Here is a 16487-nt window from a genome sequence, read left to right on the forward strand (position 1 = left end):
AGCTACTGCAGGAAGTCTGGATAACCCAAAGTAAAAATGAGGTATGTGTTCTTATAGTTGATGTTGTGGAAGTCATGTCATATGGTTGCAGATATCATGAACCAATGCTCTATCTTAAGAGCATGATCAAAAGAAATGATCTCCTCCCTCAAATGATGTAGGAATGTGAGGGCCACACATTCACTAGATGAAATCAACATAATATGTCCTCATATGAAGTAGGAGGTGGTTGACAACAATTGAGGAAATTTGATTGGAAGCTCTTGGGAATGAAATTTGTGAAGAAAGGAAGGAAGAGATCGTGGAATATGCAACCATGGTAAAGGCAATCAACAACCAATATACTAAGAAGATTTGACTAGGATATCTCCATGGAAGATATGAAGACTCTGATGGAGTCTGAAAAGGAAAGAGACCTTTGACAATATATATCTTTGGGAGATGTCTCGATATGTATGTAGGATGCTGATGCAAACTAGAAAATGTCATGATGAAAGACCATCACAAAGGTAATGCTGATTTTGATGTTCATTCCTTTATTTTTGAACAAATATTTGGATGGGTTTATTCAGGGCTGCCAAGGGAAGATCAATCGATGTCTTCCACCACCGATGCACATGTAGTAGGATGAAAGATCCTTAAGTAAACATGGCATGAAGAAAGCAACATGGCATTAAGGAAGGCTAGATATGGACTGATGGATCGCTTTCTGATGATGACATGGCTGACTCATGGATGAAAGTGATGGATGGTCGGTGCCCTATGTTGATGTCCCAAACATGAAGACTTCTAGATAACTAAAAGAAGTTGATGACATCGTGAAGAGTTCTTCAAGCAGTTGGTTGTCCCATCATCTCCACTTGAGGAGCTGTTGTAGGTCGCTAATTAAGAGGGAGCCTGGAAACAAGTTTCTTACTTGGAAGAAACTTGGAAATTCCTAAGCTAGGAGGGAGCTTAGGTACATTCCTTTTGTAGGAATGAGTACATTCCTTTATTGGAATAGATATGTTCTCCCTAATTAAGAGGGGGAGATAGACACATCATTCTTGTCTTCGCTTGGGAAGACAAAATGGAGGATTGGGTAAACATTTGGCATCCGATGCTCTTTGAGGATGAATTAGGGCATCCAAGATAAGAGTAGTCGTTGAGGAACGATATTCTTTGAGGACTGGGAATCCAAGATAAAAATTGTCTTGGTGGAACACAACTTGAGAACCCAGGTGGGGTATGTTCCGAGAGAGACAATGATGAGGGTGTCTATACATCATTGGTATCGCCAACATTGTGCTCAGATCTTGTGGAGAGATAGAGTTGTTGGTCAAGGCCTTGCTATGTGACAATGTTGGTAGATATGATGCTACACAAATGGGTTACCAATCTCACTCTTCTTATGAGAAATTCTTTAGATTGAGAATGACCAAGTACCATTATGAATACTGCCATAGTTAAGAGGGATTATTGAAAAATGTAACTAGGTTCCGTCTTCATAATGACATGAGTAATTGTGATTTTATGTAATTGATGAAAAGAAGAAAAATAAATTCTTATTGTAATGCTTCTCATGGGTTTCATGAGTAAGGAATTTTATTTTTAGTGATGGCTCCCATTGTGAGCCTTTAGGATTTGTCATCTAGTCATAAAAGTCGATTTGAGTCTATGTCATGAATGAAGGACCCTTCTTGGCCACGTTACATTTTTGTAGGAGTCATAAAAAGTATAAGAAAGCCCCCCAAGACCAAGACAAAGTCACCTCCTTCATGTTGGCCTCAAAATAATACTATAATCTCCCAAATGGACACATCGGATCATCCTCCTGCCAGGTCGGCTAATTAGCATGGGCAACAACTATAAATAGTGTAGTTCGAATTCCATTTCAGGACAGAAGATCTCATATGAAGTCTCTCTATCCAAGTGAAGGAGGAAAACTAGAATAAGGTCTGTTTGGGACTGTTTTTAGGGCTGATCTCCACACGTGAGAGGAAAGGAGAAGGTTACTGCTGCAGAAAAAGGGCCAAAGATCTCCTTGCTGTGCTAAAGGCCTAATCAAGGAGTATTCAAGAAAGCCGAGTTGAAGAAGAAGGCCTTCCAGTCCAAGCGAAGGAGATGATGAGGTTAAATCACCATATGTGCACCAATGAAGGCCGAAATACATTGCAAGTCTGAAGCAGAAGGAAGCTGAGATTGAAGGGTAGCCGAAAAGAAGGAAGTAGCAGAAGTTTGACTAGTATTGACTTGGGCATGAAGAGCAATGGAAGGGAACTTATGTCTTTGTCTTGGAGAGGCAACTAGGTCAAGGGTCTTGGTCTTGGTGTTCGTCAATTGGAATCTCTATAAGAAAAAGAATTTGTTCGGGTTTTCCTCTCAAAGAGAGGCTTTGGCCCTGGCTGATAGCCTATATTCTGTATCTCTTGTCTCTTTATGCCATATGGTTTATGCATTGGTAGCTGTTTGATGAAGAAGAACACTAATAACCTAAGTAAAAGAAGATCCTAATCTAAAGAAGTAAAAAGCACTCACAAACAGTTACTAATAGAAGAGAAATCACTTAATCTCTATGCCCTAGATTTCTCAACAAAATTCACTGAAGATGTTAGAGTGTTAGGTTAATTTTTTAATTGAACTATTAATGCCCACTTGTAGCCAATAATAGGTAGTGGGACCACAAAAACTACAGTGATCAAAGTGTGCACTGAGGGTGCATCTCTAGTGGAAAGTACTGGTAAAGTATACAAGAGACATAAAAGTAAGCTATCCAAGAAATACAATGAAGCAAAAGATAGCATGAATCATTTGTGGGAAAAAAGTAGAAATTATTTAGCTGCAGGCTGGTAATATGGGCAGATCTATTGCTAATGAACCTTTTGTCAAAGATGTAGCATCTTGACTAGGTGTGTGGCAAAGCATCCATGATTCTTGTATTGTATAAATTTCATCCTGAAGCCATGAGAATCGTTGAACAAAGGGTCTTGTAATAAAAAGGGCATCTGAAAATGAATGTCTATACACAAGTTTCCCAATTAAAATGTTTACCATGTTCGATGCTCCCTTGGGAGATGAGATTTGTCTCCACAGGGAGCTGCTTCTATGTTTCTGTGTTCTTTTTTCTCATTTCAAGTGAAATAAAGTTCATGTGCTAAGGATGCCAGTTGACACATGCATGATTGTATTGGGTGTAGTTGTTGACATACTTGGTATGGGGTCTCATCCTCAATGCTAGCAGGGGATATTCTTGAGCGCCCCCAAATGCCCATGATACCTGGGAATATAAGGGATGCATCCATGTATAAATTGGAACTTTTCTCCATCAAAGTCCTTGCAAATGATCATTAGTAGGAAAATGTGGTGTGCTATAAAAATAATAAACTAGGTCTCTATGGGAAAAGTTTAAACCAGTGTTGCACACATCGCGATCGGGATTTAATCGGCGCCGGGAAAAAATCGTTAAAATCGGGAAAAAAATCGGAAAAAAGCGGGAAAAAATCGTTTGGCACAAAAATATTCATTTTTTTTCAATTTTTTTAATATCTAAACCATCTACAACATAAAATAAATACATTGACACATAAATATGATAAAAAAACTAATATATAAGATGTTTAATATCATTTCTAGCGCTAAAATCACACATAACATTGAATCATGTCCTGAATAGTAAGTCCTGAGTCCCAAGTCCAACTCAGCCTCAAAATATCAACAAAAAATATGATAATGTATCTCATCATGTCATAATGTCATATACAATAAAATGAAAGTCTAATCCTATTGATTTCCTCTGCCCCTCTTGCGAGAAAATGGCACAACTTTCTCTTTCCCTCTAGATGTAGAAGCTGGTGCCTGTGGTGGTGGAAATGGCAGTGGAGTCTGACGTGCTCTAGAAGCTGAAGAACTAGTAGTAGCAGCTACAGGAGGCTGAGGTGGACGGAGACCACGTCCTCTACTGGTGGTAGTGGTAGCCCGGGTAGGCGGTGTCACCTCCTCCTCCTGCTCCTCCAACTCCTCCTCCTCCTGCTCCTGCTCCTGCTCCTGCTCCTCCTCCTCCTCCTCCTCCCTCATCCTGCACTAACCAATCCTCAGTGGGATCCATGAGAGGCCTCTCGGTCTCAACCCTCCATTCAGCAGTGGTGTCAATCCCATCCAATGAGATGGCTTCCGTATCAGGTGTCTTCTCTAGTTGTTTCACCCACAATCGAAGATTGTAGTAGACATAGACCATGTCATTAAGTCTATGGGACTCAAACCTGTACAAAGTTCATGAAATAATAAATTAATAATTAATAATTAATATTATAAAAAAAATATTGTTTAAAACTTTAATGAATTCAAAAATTTATTTGGAAATTTGCAATATTTTAAATGTTTAAGTGTTAACCTATTGCGCTTCTTGTTGTGTATTTTTTCAAATACACTCCAATTGCGCTCACATCCCGAGGAGCTGCATGTTTGGCTGAGGATGCGTACGGCAAGATTTTGCAAAAGGGGTACTCTGCCACCATACATCTTCCACCATGCGTCTACAACAAAATTACAAATAAAATTTTAAATAAACATAAGAAAAAAATGGAATTTGAAGAAACAATGAAATTTGAAACAAAGTTACAAAGTACATACTACAAACTAAAAAATACCTGGCATTTTAACCGTCCTATCAATGACAGCCATCTCAAAGTCAAATGTGCCACCTGACAACTTATATTGCTCAATTTGTCTAGAGATCTCCATACGTTCTTCTGGAGATCTCACCATCTTCTGGACACAGGTTAATAATCCTTCCACGACCTCAACATCAAAATTAAACCCACATGCATAAGAAAATGCAGGGTTTAGGAAAAGCCCAGCAGCATGAATGGGACGATGGAGTGTGTTGTTCCATCGCTCATCAATGACGTTCCATAGAAGGAGTTGTCTCTGGAACCCATCATCTCCCTTGTCATCATAGTAGGACCGAATGGCTTCTTTGGCCCTGTCCATGGCTTCATACAAATAGCCCATTGCGGGCTTCTCACCATCAACCAACCGAAGAACCTTTACCAAAGGTTCTGTAACAGCGCACACCTCCTGCACTCCCGCCCAGAAGTCTTCCTGGTATGAAACTAGTCTGCAGACGGCCTCTCCTTCTGGTTTGCGGCTCATTGACGAAGCACGCCACTCCTCTGAAAGAAACATTCTCTTCAAATCCCACATAGAATTCAAGAGGGATTGAAGAGATATGAAACTCGTCGCAAACCGTGTAATGGCGGGGCGCACCAACTCTTTGTTGTTGGTGCATTTTCTCATCAAGCTAAGCACAGATGTGTGATTGTAAATAAATTTTGTGATGCTTTTTGATGAGTCAACAACCTCTTTGACAAAGGGAATTTTCCCAATGTCCTCTAACATCAAATCAATACAATGGGCAGCACAAGGTGTCCAAAATAAAGCAGGATGCCTGTCCATAAGCATTCTACCAGCAGCAACATAATTTGCAGCATTGTCCGTTATGACTTGGACAACATTTTCTGCACCCACCTCCAAAATAAACACATCCAGCAAATCACATAAAGTTCTTGCATCTTTGATTTGATGAGTTGCATCAACAGATTTGATAAACATAGTCCCCTTGGGACAACTAACCAAGAAGTTTATAAGGGTTCTCCCCTTTTGGTCAGTCCAACCATCTGACATAACAGTGCATCCTGTTTGTGCCCATGATGCCCTAAAATCCTCCAATCTTTGGGTGCAGTCACGCTTTTCATCTTGAAGAAGCCGGCCTCTGAAATCATGAAGAGAAGGGAGTTTGTACCCCGGGCCAACACTGGCAATAGCATCAACAGTAGGTTGGAAAAATGGATTATTCCTTATAATGCTGAAAGGAATATCACTCCAGAGGAGAAATTTTGTCATCAACTTGTCAACTTTTTCTTTTTCAGTTCTTTTTAGCATTGAACCAATAGTTGGTTGTGAACCAGGTGTGGTTCGAGGAACAAAATATGATGATGCAGCTACCGGATTGACTGACGCTGCAGTAGAACCAGTGCCACTTGGCCCACTTCCTTCAGCTGACCTTTTTAGTTGCCTTTTGAGTTCTTCTTTGGCTTCTCTAGTGTGCTCTAATTCTCCCAATGCTCTCATGGCTTTTTGGATAATTTCAGCATTTGTCTTTAGACAGGGCCCCACATCACGTCCAGGGATTTGTGCAAGGTGGAACTTCAACCTGTACACCCCCCCGAATATTTCCTTTCCACACAACTTGCAATACAAGTTTTGTCTATCATTCGGAGTTTTAGGGTCACCATATTCCCAGAAAGGATCCAATTTCCTTGGCATGTTTGTTTTTGAATTTTGAATTTGCAAACCTATGGAAAAATAAGGATTAGGAAATAGGAATTTAGGATTACATAAATGATAATACAAAATTACAAATTACAATTTAGCATTTGCAAAATTACAAGCTAATTATTTCCAAAATCCCAATTTCTAAACCCAAGTTACCCAACCAAATGCCAAAAAACAATGAAAATTCAAAAAAAATAAACAATGTTTAAAAAAAATGAGAAAATAAAAATAAAAAATTGGTTTTCATAGTCATAACAAATTACCCATCCCAAATCAATGAAAAATTTCAAAAAATTCTTTAAAAACAATGAAAACCAAAGTTTTTATAGAAGCAAAACCAAAAAAAATTAATCTACATACCTCTTTTATGGACAAATTGGTGATCTTGGCTTGGATTCCTCTTAAAAACGCTTCGATTTGCTCCCAAATCCGACGGAAACCCTTCAGCTCCTCTCCCTCACCTCTTCTCCTCCTCCTCCGCGCGGCGACAGCACAATGAATTAAAAAAAAATCGAATTTGCCATATAAAACCCCGCTGCCCGCGCCCTCCACGATTTTTTCACTAAAAATCGCGATTTTTTCGAAAAAATCGCGATATTTTCAAAAACTCGCGATTTTTTTGATAAAAATCGTTATAAAAAAAAGTGGCGATTTTTACGCATAAAAATCGCGATTTGATCGGGTAAATGAAAAAATCGCGCTTTTCCGATAAAATCGCGATTTTAACAACACTGGTTTAAACAGCCAAATAAATGGCTAAAATTCCTTCAAAATGTCTTCCAAAATGGTGTCCTCCTTGAAAATATCATCTGATGCTGAATTAATTACCAAAAATGGCCTCCTTTGTCAGAAAATGCATCCCAAACTGATTCCAAAAAACAAGTTGCAGGTGCTTATATTCACAGTGATTTTCTGTTTAACAAATGATTAGAAAATTCCTATGTTGTACGGGGACCTGTCCCCATCAAAAAATCCCTCGTACCCGACGTTCTGGTGTATTGGGGACTTTTACGTCCCCATTTTCTTGGGGACTTCCTAGCTGTTCCCAAGTTCCAAATACGTCCCAGGTAGATTTTGGGGACTTTCTGGGTACAGTTCTGCCATCCCCAAGGAAAAAAAGTATGTCTGACCCAATTTTGACAGAGTTTACTTTGTTGTTTGGATGGATTTTCTTGTTGTTTTGGATGAGATTTTAGCATGAAAAAGTTGTTGTTTATGCTAACTTCCAAAGATAATTGCTAAAAATACTCCTGTTCAGTGTTGGCATTTATTTTCTCCTCTCTCTGTCACTTAACTGTCTAAAGCAATAACTCTCAGTGCTGGACTTCAGCCTATAATTATTGTTGCTTAAAAACGACATCCCTTTAGAAATAATTAAGTCTGCCAACAAATCAGGGACACAGTTATTGTTGATGTAAACCTTCTAGTTATGTCCTGAAGGTGAAGTAGACTGTCCTTGAGACTGTTCCTATGTGGCACATTTAACAAATTCTAAACCCACTCCTATCTTACAGGAAAGTTGTTGAACTGTGTTTAACACTGTTTGCAAGGAATTATTGGGTTGCTGCTTTGTTGTGTGTTGTCCTAGCAGCCACATATTTTTTCCCTCAAACAGTGAAGGTTGCATGGATGTTTATTTTTTAATGCAATATCTTGTGTGAACTAAAGGCTGCCAACTCATTTCATCACATTTTTTCCCAAGACAGATATTTCCAAAACTGTTCTTTGCACTTACTTTGTCCAAGAATAATAAACCATGATTCAAGACTGATTTACATGTCACGTTGATGTAAAGAAACCACACTATGTTTAAGGCTCTAACACAACAACTTTGCTAACTATGCCAAGGAAGTTGAATTTGTTTAACTTGGCCATATTAGTAGCAGTAATTGTAAGAAAGGCCCTTTTTGCTTTCATAGGATTAGGAAAATATCTATTGTGGTTGACCAGTCAAACTTGGCTTTTATTTGACAAACCTAACAACAGAGAGGGTCGATTTAGGTGTTGAGATTGGCAATATTAGGAATTTGAGCCAAGGTTTGATTTTGACAAAATTAGCATGCTTGCCAACTGGGATAATAAGGTGAATTAGTTTAAATGCAAGAATGTCAACCAAGAATAGTAAAACTGAATCTTCTTTTGGATTTGACCAAAAATAGCAAGCAAGACAACTAGCTCTAGTAATTCAACCCAGGTTTTGTGATTTGACATTTATGGCAAGACAAATTAGGTCTTTGAAAGGTCAAACTAGCAAGATTTAGTGTTTTAGCGCTAGGCCATTTGGACTGTCATATAGATGGATACCCTCCAACTATCTACCATGTGTCACACTAGGAGAATGGTTCACTTGCTCAACATTGCTCTTGACTCATCATCCTTCCACTCAAAATTTCAACTTGAATTTGAGATTTATGTATTTGGTTTTTTAATTATTAATATGAATTTAGGATTTCTTAGCTAGTTCAGTGTTTATAATTTATTGTAATGATGTATTTATGATTTATGATTTATCTTTATGCACATAGTGAACTTAAAATAATAATAATAATAATAATAATAATAATAATATTTATTATTATAAATATTATTATTATTACTGCCATCCCCAACTTGTTGTCCCCTAGAAAATGTGGGGTTGCCCTCTAGCCATACCGGAAACTCGTCCCTCCGTCCCCGCCATCTCCCTGTTCCCAAAGGCAGTGCAACATAGGAAAATTCTTGAAAATCCTTAAATTGGCTATAAAATCTTCTTCAATATGTTGGAAGATTGAGAACGTTAGCATTTAAAAAGGACAACAAGCAGGGGAACGAAAGTGAAAAAATCTGGCTGGTTCTCACTAGTTTTCTAAAACTTGCTGAGTACTCATCATGCTCGTCAGTCGAGTGAAGGCTTGACGAGTCCTGACCGTGTGTAGACAAATTATTGAGTTGTGTTGAGTTTAATTACTTGGCTTTGGTTTTGGGGTGATCTGAGTTCTCACGTTTTATTGAGTTTGGATAAGTCTTGCAACTATTATGTAGATAAAGCCAAAGCATTATTTCTTTCATCATAATATTTTCTGTCCAATTTTGGTGATATTGTTGGTGTACTCCTTCTGTCTTTATTTGTTGATATTTTATGTGGAGAGCACCCTTTTTGGCATAAATAAGATGAATGCTTCTTATACGGTGTGTGTATCTGACCTCTTTGAATTTAAAAGGAGCTTGAAGTTGCCTTCTTATTCAAGAGGTTTTTCTTGTTGTTAATCTCAGCTTTTTATTTTGTTCTTTTTACTTCGTAGAATGATGTTCTCAGATTAGGAGAAAACAAGTTGTCTTAGTGCAGAGCAAGGGATTTTCTTAAAATCAGATCAACATTCCTGCTGTGGGGCGAGGAGAAAATGTGAAAATCAATACTGGGAAACTATATTACCAGAAATAGGAATCATGAAACAGAGATCAGGAACAAAACAAGAAATGGGGCTAGAGGGCTTTGGGGGATAAGAAACATGTGCTAAATTCTCCTCCCGTATATTGTGCATATAAAATTGAGTGGGAATGTACTAATGTAGTGTCAACATGGGAATGGGAATGGGAACAGAAACAGATCCAGAAATGGGCTTCCTAGTCAGGTATCTGGTAACATAGCTGAAAGTATAGGTCAAATTAATCTCCTATCATCTGATATTATTTTTCTGAGTTGTATTTACTGGCTATAGGCCAGATAAGTGGGCAACCATTTCATTGGCTGTTGATATGGTTAGTTTGTCAGTGATCTCTGCAAGTTAAAAGTTTTCGTGTTTTTGTAACCTTATTTTGTGTATCTGCCTTAAGGGTTTGGATATTCATTTATTGATTATTGGTCAACCATTGCAGGTTTGAAAGACCGGATTTCCCACCGATGTTCACAGGAGCAGCACCATTGAAGGGAAGGTGAGTGTTTAGATGCTAGAAGCTTTTCCCTTTCAAAAAAATAAACTTTGCAACTTTGTTTTGATGTTTGTAAGCATAGTTATTAAGCAGGCACTTTCTGCTTGATGTAATTCATCCTATTTAAAAGCAGTTTGCTGTATAACGAAACTAAAAGAAGCAACTCATCAGTGTTCCACGGGGACACGTCCCACACGCTTGGGAGTGCATCACCCTGCAGTTCCCACCTCCACAACCACCTCATCCAAACACTGAATTAGGATTGTGCATCCTTCACCCAATTGGATGCATCTACTAATTTTAAAAGCATAGCTTGTCATGGGCATGGAATGAGGAAATTAATCATGGTACGAGACTTTCCATGCTGGTGCATTGTGTTATGGTCTGTTCATGTTTCTTTATAATCCTTCAAGTACTCACTTATGAATGTGACTTTATTTAGTAAAACCTGAAGTCATGAAAACTAGGGTCTTTGAAGACTTTACCACATTCTCATTCAGTGACAGAATCTAACATAGGCTGATAATAAGGTGAGGAAGCAGCATTGGAAGTGATTGCATGATACCACGATCCTGCTATTTGAAATCTATTTCATTGTATTGCTTCTTCCAAATGCTATCAATGGTGGGCTGAGTTCTACGGGTGGTACAGGGTGCAAAAATTCCATTTTTCCTCCCTGCTCTTTGATGCAGATGGAGTGTCAATATCAACATGAATTGGAGCAATATATCTGAAGGGATCCCTAATAAGAGGGTATGGGGAAGAGCCTTCAAAGCTTGGGTGTCCAGCTCAACTTTCATTGTCAAGATTTTTTCTGCTTCTTCCTATGTTATTATTAATCTATTTTTGATTGGCCTTTTTAGTGCTACATTCGTCAATAGAGGCTAGCATTTTCTCTCTAATCTCTGAGTCAATGGAATGACGTGGTTTAAGATTCCCCTGAATGCTAGCTTAGTGTTCTTTCACTCTATGAATGCTCATGGTTTTCATTTGCTCTTCACAATATTTGCAACACAACCTGGTCTCAAATCTACTCCAAGTTTGTAGATGATATGTAGACTGCTGACTTCACAATATTTGCTATTTTTTCCCCATCAACCTCATCACAATGGCTCCATGCAAAGTCTTTTTACATTCTTGTAGGCCATGATAATGTTTTAGATGGTGATTACAAATTTGCAAATTCAAAACCTATACGTTCAAACTGGCACAACAATCTGGTCTCAAATCTCCTCCAAGTTTGTAGATGATATGTAGACTGCTGACATAGATGCAAAATCCACCAAAAGCAACCCACAAATGGTTCCAAATCAGCTCCAAGCTCAGTTTGAGTCAATTCTCTTCACTGCAGTGATGAAATTTCAAAATACTCATTGGTAATTAATGAGAAATGTGCACTCTCTGGTCAATACAAAGGTTATATTTATAATTAAATCTTAGGTGTAATACCTCGGTTTAGACTCCTTTGTTATGTATATGCAATTATGGAATATTGTATGGATGTGGTGTGTTACTGATCTGATTAGCAGGGCTGCTAAGGTCCTGGAACCCTCACTGGATTATAACACGCAGGGTGATGATCCACTGTCACCTCGGCTATTGCCCCCACTCTTTAAGCCCAACACCTCCTAAACGGCTAAGGGAGGATTCCCCAAATATTCCCCACTGCTCCGGATATATTGCCAGTGCCCTGAATGGAGTCAAATAGGTGAAGGTGTTCTCTACTTGCTGTCCTGCTATGAATAAACAATAAAAACAGAGCAGATTTCTAAGAACAAATTATTAGTAGTCTAATCATTTGATATATAGCATGTAACCTATGGATTTTGGTCTACTGAGAATACTCTAACCGAATATGTTATTAATTTTGTGATTGAGTGCACGGTTTTAGAGTTATAAGTGAAGACAACTTGCTGTTTTGTTGGACTGACTGCCAAGTCTGTGTTGAAACGCAGAGGCAGCTAGCTTATTTGTTATTACAGCCAACCCACAATGTACAATACACATTTGGAGAAACCACTCTAAAGTGTAGGAAGGCTAGTAGAGGGTACTTTAGAGGCTTTAAGACCTCCCCTGTGTCAAATATTTTGTTGAAAATGCAATTTCCAGTGAGCTGGAAATTGCTCTTTCAGATTTTTGGTTATATTCACTTGCCCAATTTTTTTTTCCAGAATTTAAAGAGTCAATTGTTACAGCTGGGAAATAAAGAAAATTCAACCCTTTCACAAGGTAATGACCATAAATGATTATGGAGCTGAAAATAGTAAGTTCTAGCTCGTGATTCTTACCTGTAGGCCTTGAAAACTTATTTTGGATGACTGTAGAATGCAAGTTTAGCAAGAAAAAAAAACCCACCCCGCCTGTAGATCTACAACCAATTGACTAGATACAAGTGTAAAATATGGGAAATGACCTTATAGTAATAACCAACAAGAAAAATCCCACCCTAATGCAGAAAGATAAAAGAGAATATGAAATTTTTAGAGATTTTTTTGGTTGTTGGAATACCTGTGCCTTGAGAACTTACTTCTTGCTTAGGTGTGAAGTCAAAGCCTTTCTAAGTCGTTTGGCCCCACTTGTGTCAAGGAAATGGGTTTGGTCTTGGAGGAAACCACTCCCACTATTATTTAATTTACGTTTCAAAATTTCGACCCTCCTTAGGATTGACCCATCTTTGCCGTGTTCGACTTTTATTCTGTGTCCGGCGAAATATAAAATCCTTAGAATAATGAAGCCTTCCTTTGAAGCAGTCCAAAACCCTTGGATCGATTCACCTGCAATCAAGATCAAACAAGTAGAAGAAACCCTAGTCGCTTGTCTCCATGTAGCATATTAGCTCTTCGATGGCAGAGATTATTAGTCTTTGGATAGATTTACTTATATGTAGAAATAAATTAGAATTTTTATAAATTATGCCCAATAACCATAACCATAACAAGAAAAAGGACAAAAGACGAAAACCATCCCACAATTGTAAAGAATTACAAGAGTTTGCAAAAATGAGCTCTTTATTTGTGATAACACTTGTCTCAAATGATCAACAACAATTACAATGGAGGAGAGTCTAGCCTTTTATAGAAAAAATTCTAATGGCTAGTTGACATCTTGTTAAAATATTGCTAGTCTTCCACAATCCGGGACTTAGCAATTTGTTTATTTTCTAAAAATATTGCAAAACAGCATGAATTTCCCCAGGGGGGTTGAATTTGTTCACAGCATAAGATAATTCATGATTTCCCTTGGAAAATGGTCTTCAATGGTCAAACAAAGAAATAACATCATGATTCCCCGCAACATATAGCATTTTTGGTCCATGAGTGAGTCAATTTGTCCACATAAAAGACTTCAAATTTTTTAATCAAGGTTGTCATTGATGTCAATATGGCATTGTTTGTGATGGCAAATTCTTGTGAGCTATGATGTTGCCCTAGAGATCCTTTGATAATAGTGCCCTAGATGTCCTTGAACTATTCATGAAGGTGCCATAACCTCAAGCATATTATGATGTCCTTGCTTATGATGACAAGCTCTTCTTGATTGATAAGGATGCCTAATCCTAATGACAATGTATGGAGCCCTAATCCTTATATACAAGCCCTTGCTCTAACTAGCTCTATTGAAGAACAATGACAAGACATTACATTTGATTACATGGACAGTGATTGGAGACATGACATAGAGGACTTGCAAATCACTTGATGGAAAATTGATGGATGTTCCACTATGACATATGGATGACATGTCGCTGCACTGTTATTGGATACATGATGCTACACTATCAGGATGACATACATGATGACACACTATGATGAAGAGCTTGGAGTCATAACAATAAAGAAGCCCTAATGACCTTGCTGTCCTAATCACCTTCTGCACATAAAAATTTAAGGACAGTCACAAAGAAAAATTATTTTGGACACCTTGGAGGCATCCTTTCAAAATAGATCCTAGACCATCTTAAAGAGGATTTTTTCCTCTTTCTAATGAGCATTTATTTGTCCCGAAACTCCCAATAGTTTGTGAGATATTGAATTTTTAAGCTATGAAAAATATAATTAATGTTGAGCCGACCTATGCTCAAGACACAAGTCGGCCTACCTCCAAAGATGTGTCCCTTCAATCAAGCAACAAAATGTGTATAAATAGAGACCGCATACCCTCATTTTTAACACAGAAATTTTGGATTCGGTGGAGAACTCAGAGGCAAATAAGAGGTCGAGGAGGACATTGATGTTTATTGTTTGGGCGACTTTTTAAGGAAGAGGAGGAGGAATACATTACAGCTGACCTGTGACTGTGTTTGTGAGGCTTGGTTTTTGTGACAAGTAACTCTGCCTGTGGATGACAGTCGTGTGTGGAGGGCTCAAAACAGTTGCAGAAGGCTCGGACAAGTGTTTTCTGTGGTGATTTTTTAGACCTATACTTCTGCTGTCATAAAACTCGCACCCTGACAGATTGCTGACCTGAGGCCAGAACTGTGGTGGACAGTTATCTATTGAAGCCTGAAACAAGAGAACAGTGGAAAGCTACCAGTGGAGGAAAGCTTGTTAAGAACTTACCGAAGCTAGATTGAAGACAATCCTGGAACAGATTGAAGGTATTTTTGGGCTCATTTGGAAGACATCTTGAAGACATCCTTGGAGCTGAAGTGTGGAGAAGACTTGGAAACACTTGGTTGCAGAATTTGAAGAGGCTATTAAAGAAGGGCATTGAGCAGCCTTAGAAGAGAATTTAAGGAACATCTTAAAGACTATTCAAAGAGATATTGTACCAGATCTTGAAGCATTTGGAGGAACCGTTGTGAAGACACCTTGAGGCATCTTGGTTGAAGTGTCTTGGAAGCCATTATTGGGACAGCTCTTAGAAAATCTTTTGTGGAGACTTAAACCTTGCTAGAGCATACTTGTTGAACAGATTTGAAACCTTGAAGAAGAGTTTGCAGTTGTCCTTGTACTTGAAGCTGTTTTGAAGACCTTGTGCAGAACTCGTGCAATTGATTGAAGGACTTATAAGACACCCTTGGTTGGAGAATTCTTGGGACAGACTTTTGAAGACATCTTGTTGAGAAGCTTTATTGAATACCATGATGCATTAGTCATCATGTGGTGACCTTGGAGAAAGCGTATGGGTAAGATGAAGAGCAGTGGTGACACTTTCTAAGAGATCAAGGTTGTCATTGATGATGTAATGTGGAGACCAAAGTGAAGACTAAGCGAAGATTGATAGGGCTTGTTGAAGAAGACATTGGGAGCTGTGAAGTATAACCAAATACATCTTGACGAAGTAAAGTGAGGGTTGGAGCCTCGAAAAGACAAGGTTGGTGCCTTGGAAGATAGGGTTGGAGCCCTAGAGGATTGGAGTCCTCAAGAAACCAGGTCGGAGCCTGAACCAGATATAGGTTGGAGCCCTTGAGGTTGATGCCTCAAAATTGACAAGGTTGGAGCCTTGGAAGTACAAGTTGGTGCTTGGAAAATACAGGTTGGAGCCTGGGAGATTGAAGATCGGTGTCTTCACTTGTAGTTGGAGCCCTACATATATTGTACATGATTTATTGAAAAAATTAATAAAAGCATTTATTCTTATTGTTCATTTTGTGTTCTAAATATAAGTGATCTAACTGGTAAAAGTAACAATTGAAAAGGAAAACTGATTCACCCCCCTCTCAGTATTTCCAACAAAATTGACCAAAAGAGAACAACTTTGACCCTTTAGAAAAGATTAGTTGTAACGACTAGTCAATAGGTCCATCTTCCAGCTTCTTGGTCCTATTACCACTCAAACTCGCAGGTGACCTAAAGGGGTTCCTAAGACGACAACTGCTACGGTAAGGGCAACGGTGGAGGCTTAAACCACTATCACCACGACTAAGTCTCTCTTCTCTTTAAAAACTTTCACTGATGGGAGGAGTCGTGTAGTGTAGGGATTCACTTGTAAAGTATATATCAATGGATAGGTGAGAAGTGACCCTGAAAACCCTTTCCCAAGGATGGAGTGAAGAATGGAGCTTGCTTGCTCTTTAAGCAAGGGACTTGGTCCACCAAGGATAAGGGGTGAGGGTTGAAGGAGAAAGGATAGGCTTATGAACAAGTTTCTCAATCCCTATAATCCTTGGGAAACTTGGATTCCCAAATGGTCCTTGAAAAATAGTCTTTATTGAGAAGTGGGACCACATGGGGCCAAGTGGACCCAACCCAGGTTTGAGGATGGAATGTAGCAACCAATGATGTTCCTATCTTGGACAAGGTGAGGGGAAAGGAACAAACAAG

The 16487-nt window shown here is 38.6% G+C and overlaps 1 protein-coding gene across 1 annotated transcript in view; it reads left to right on the forward strand.

Annotated features, from left to right (window-relative positions):
• Window positions 1–16487, forward strand: part of LOC149153229 (selenoprotein O) — a 158030-nt gene that overhangs the window by 50118 nt on the left and 91425 nt on the right. Inside the window, exon 3 of the mRNA XM_089445767.1 lies at window positions 10168–10224. Coding sequence (XP_089301893.1) covers window positions 10168–10224 — 57 coding nt within the window. The remainder of the gene's footprint in view (window positions 1–10167; window positions 10225–16487) is intronic.

This window comes from Pinus tabuliformis, chromosome 9, assembly GCF_031772625.1.
Source record: "Pinus tabuliformis cultivar Carrire ecotype Pingquan chromosome 9, CPIR1, whole genome shotgun sequence".
NCBI lineage: Eukaryota > Viridiplantae > Streptophyta > Pinopsida > Pinales > Pinaceae > Pinus > Pinus tabuliformis.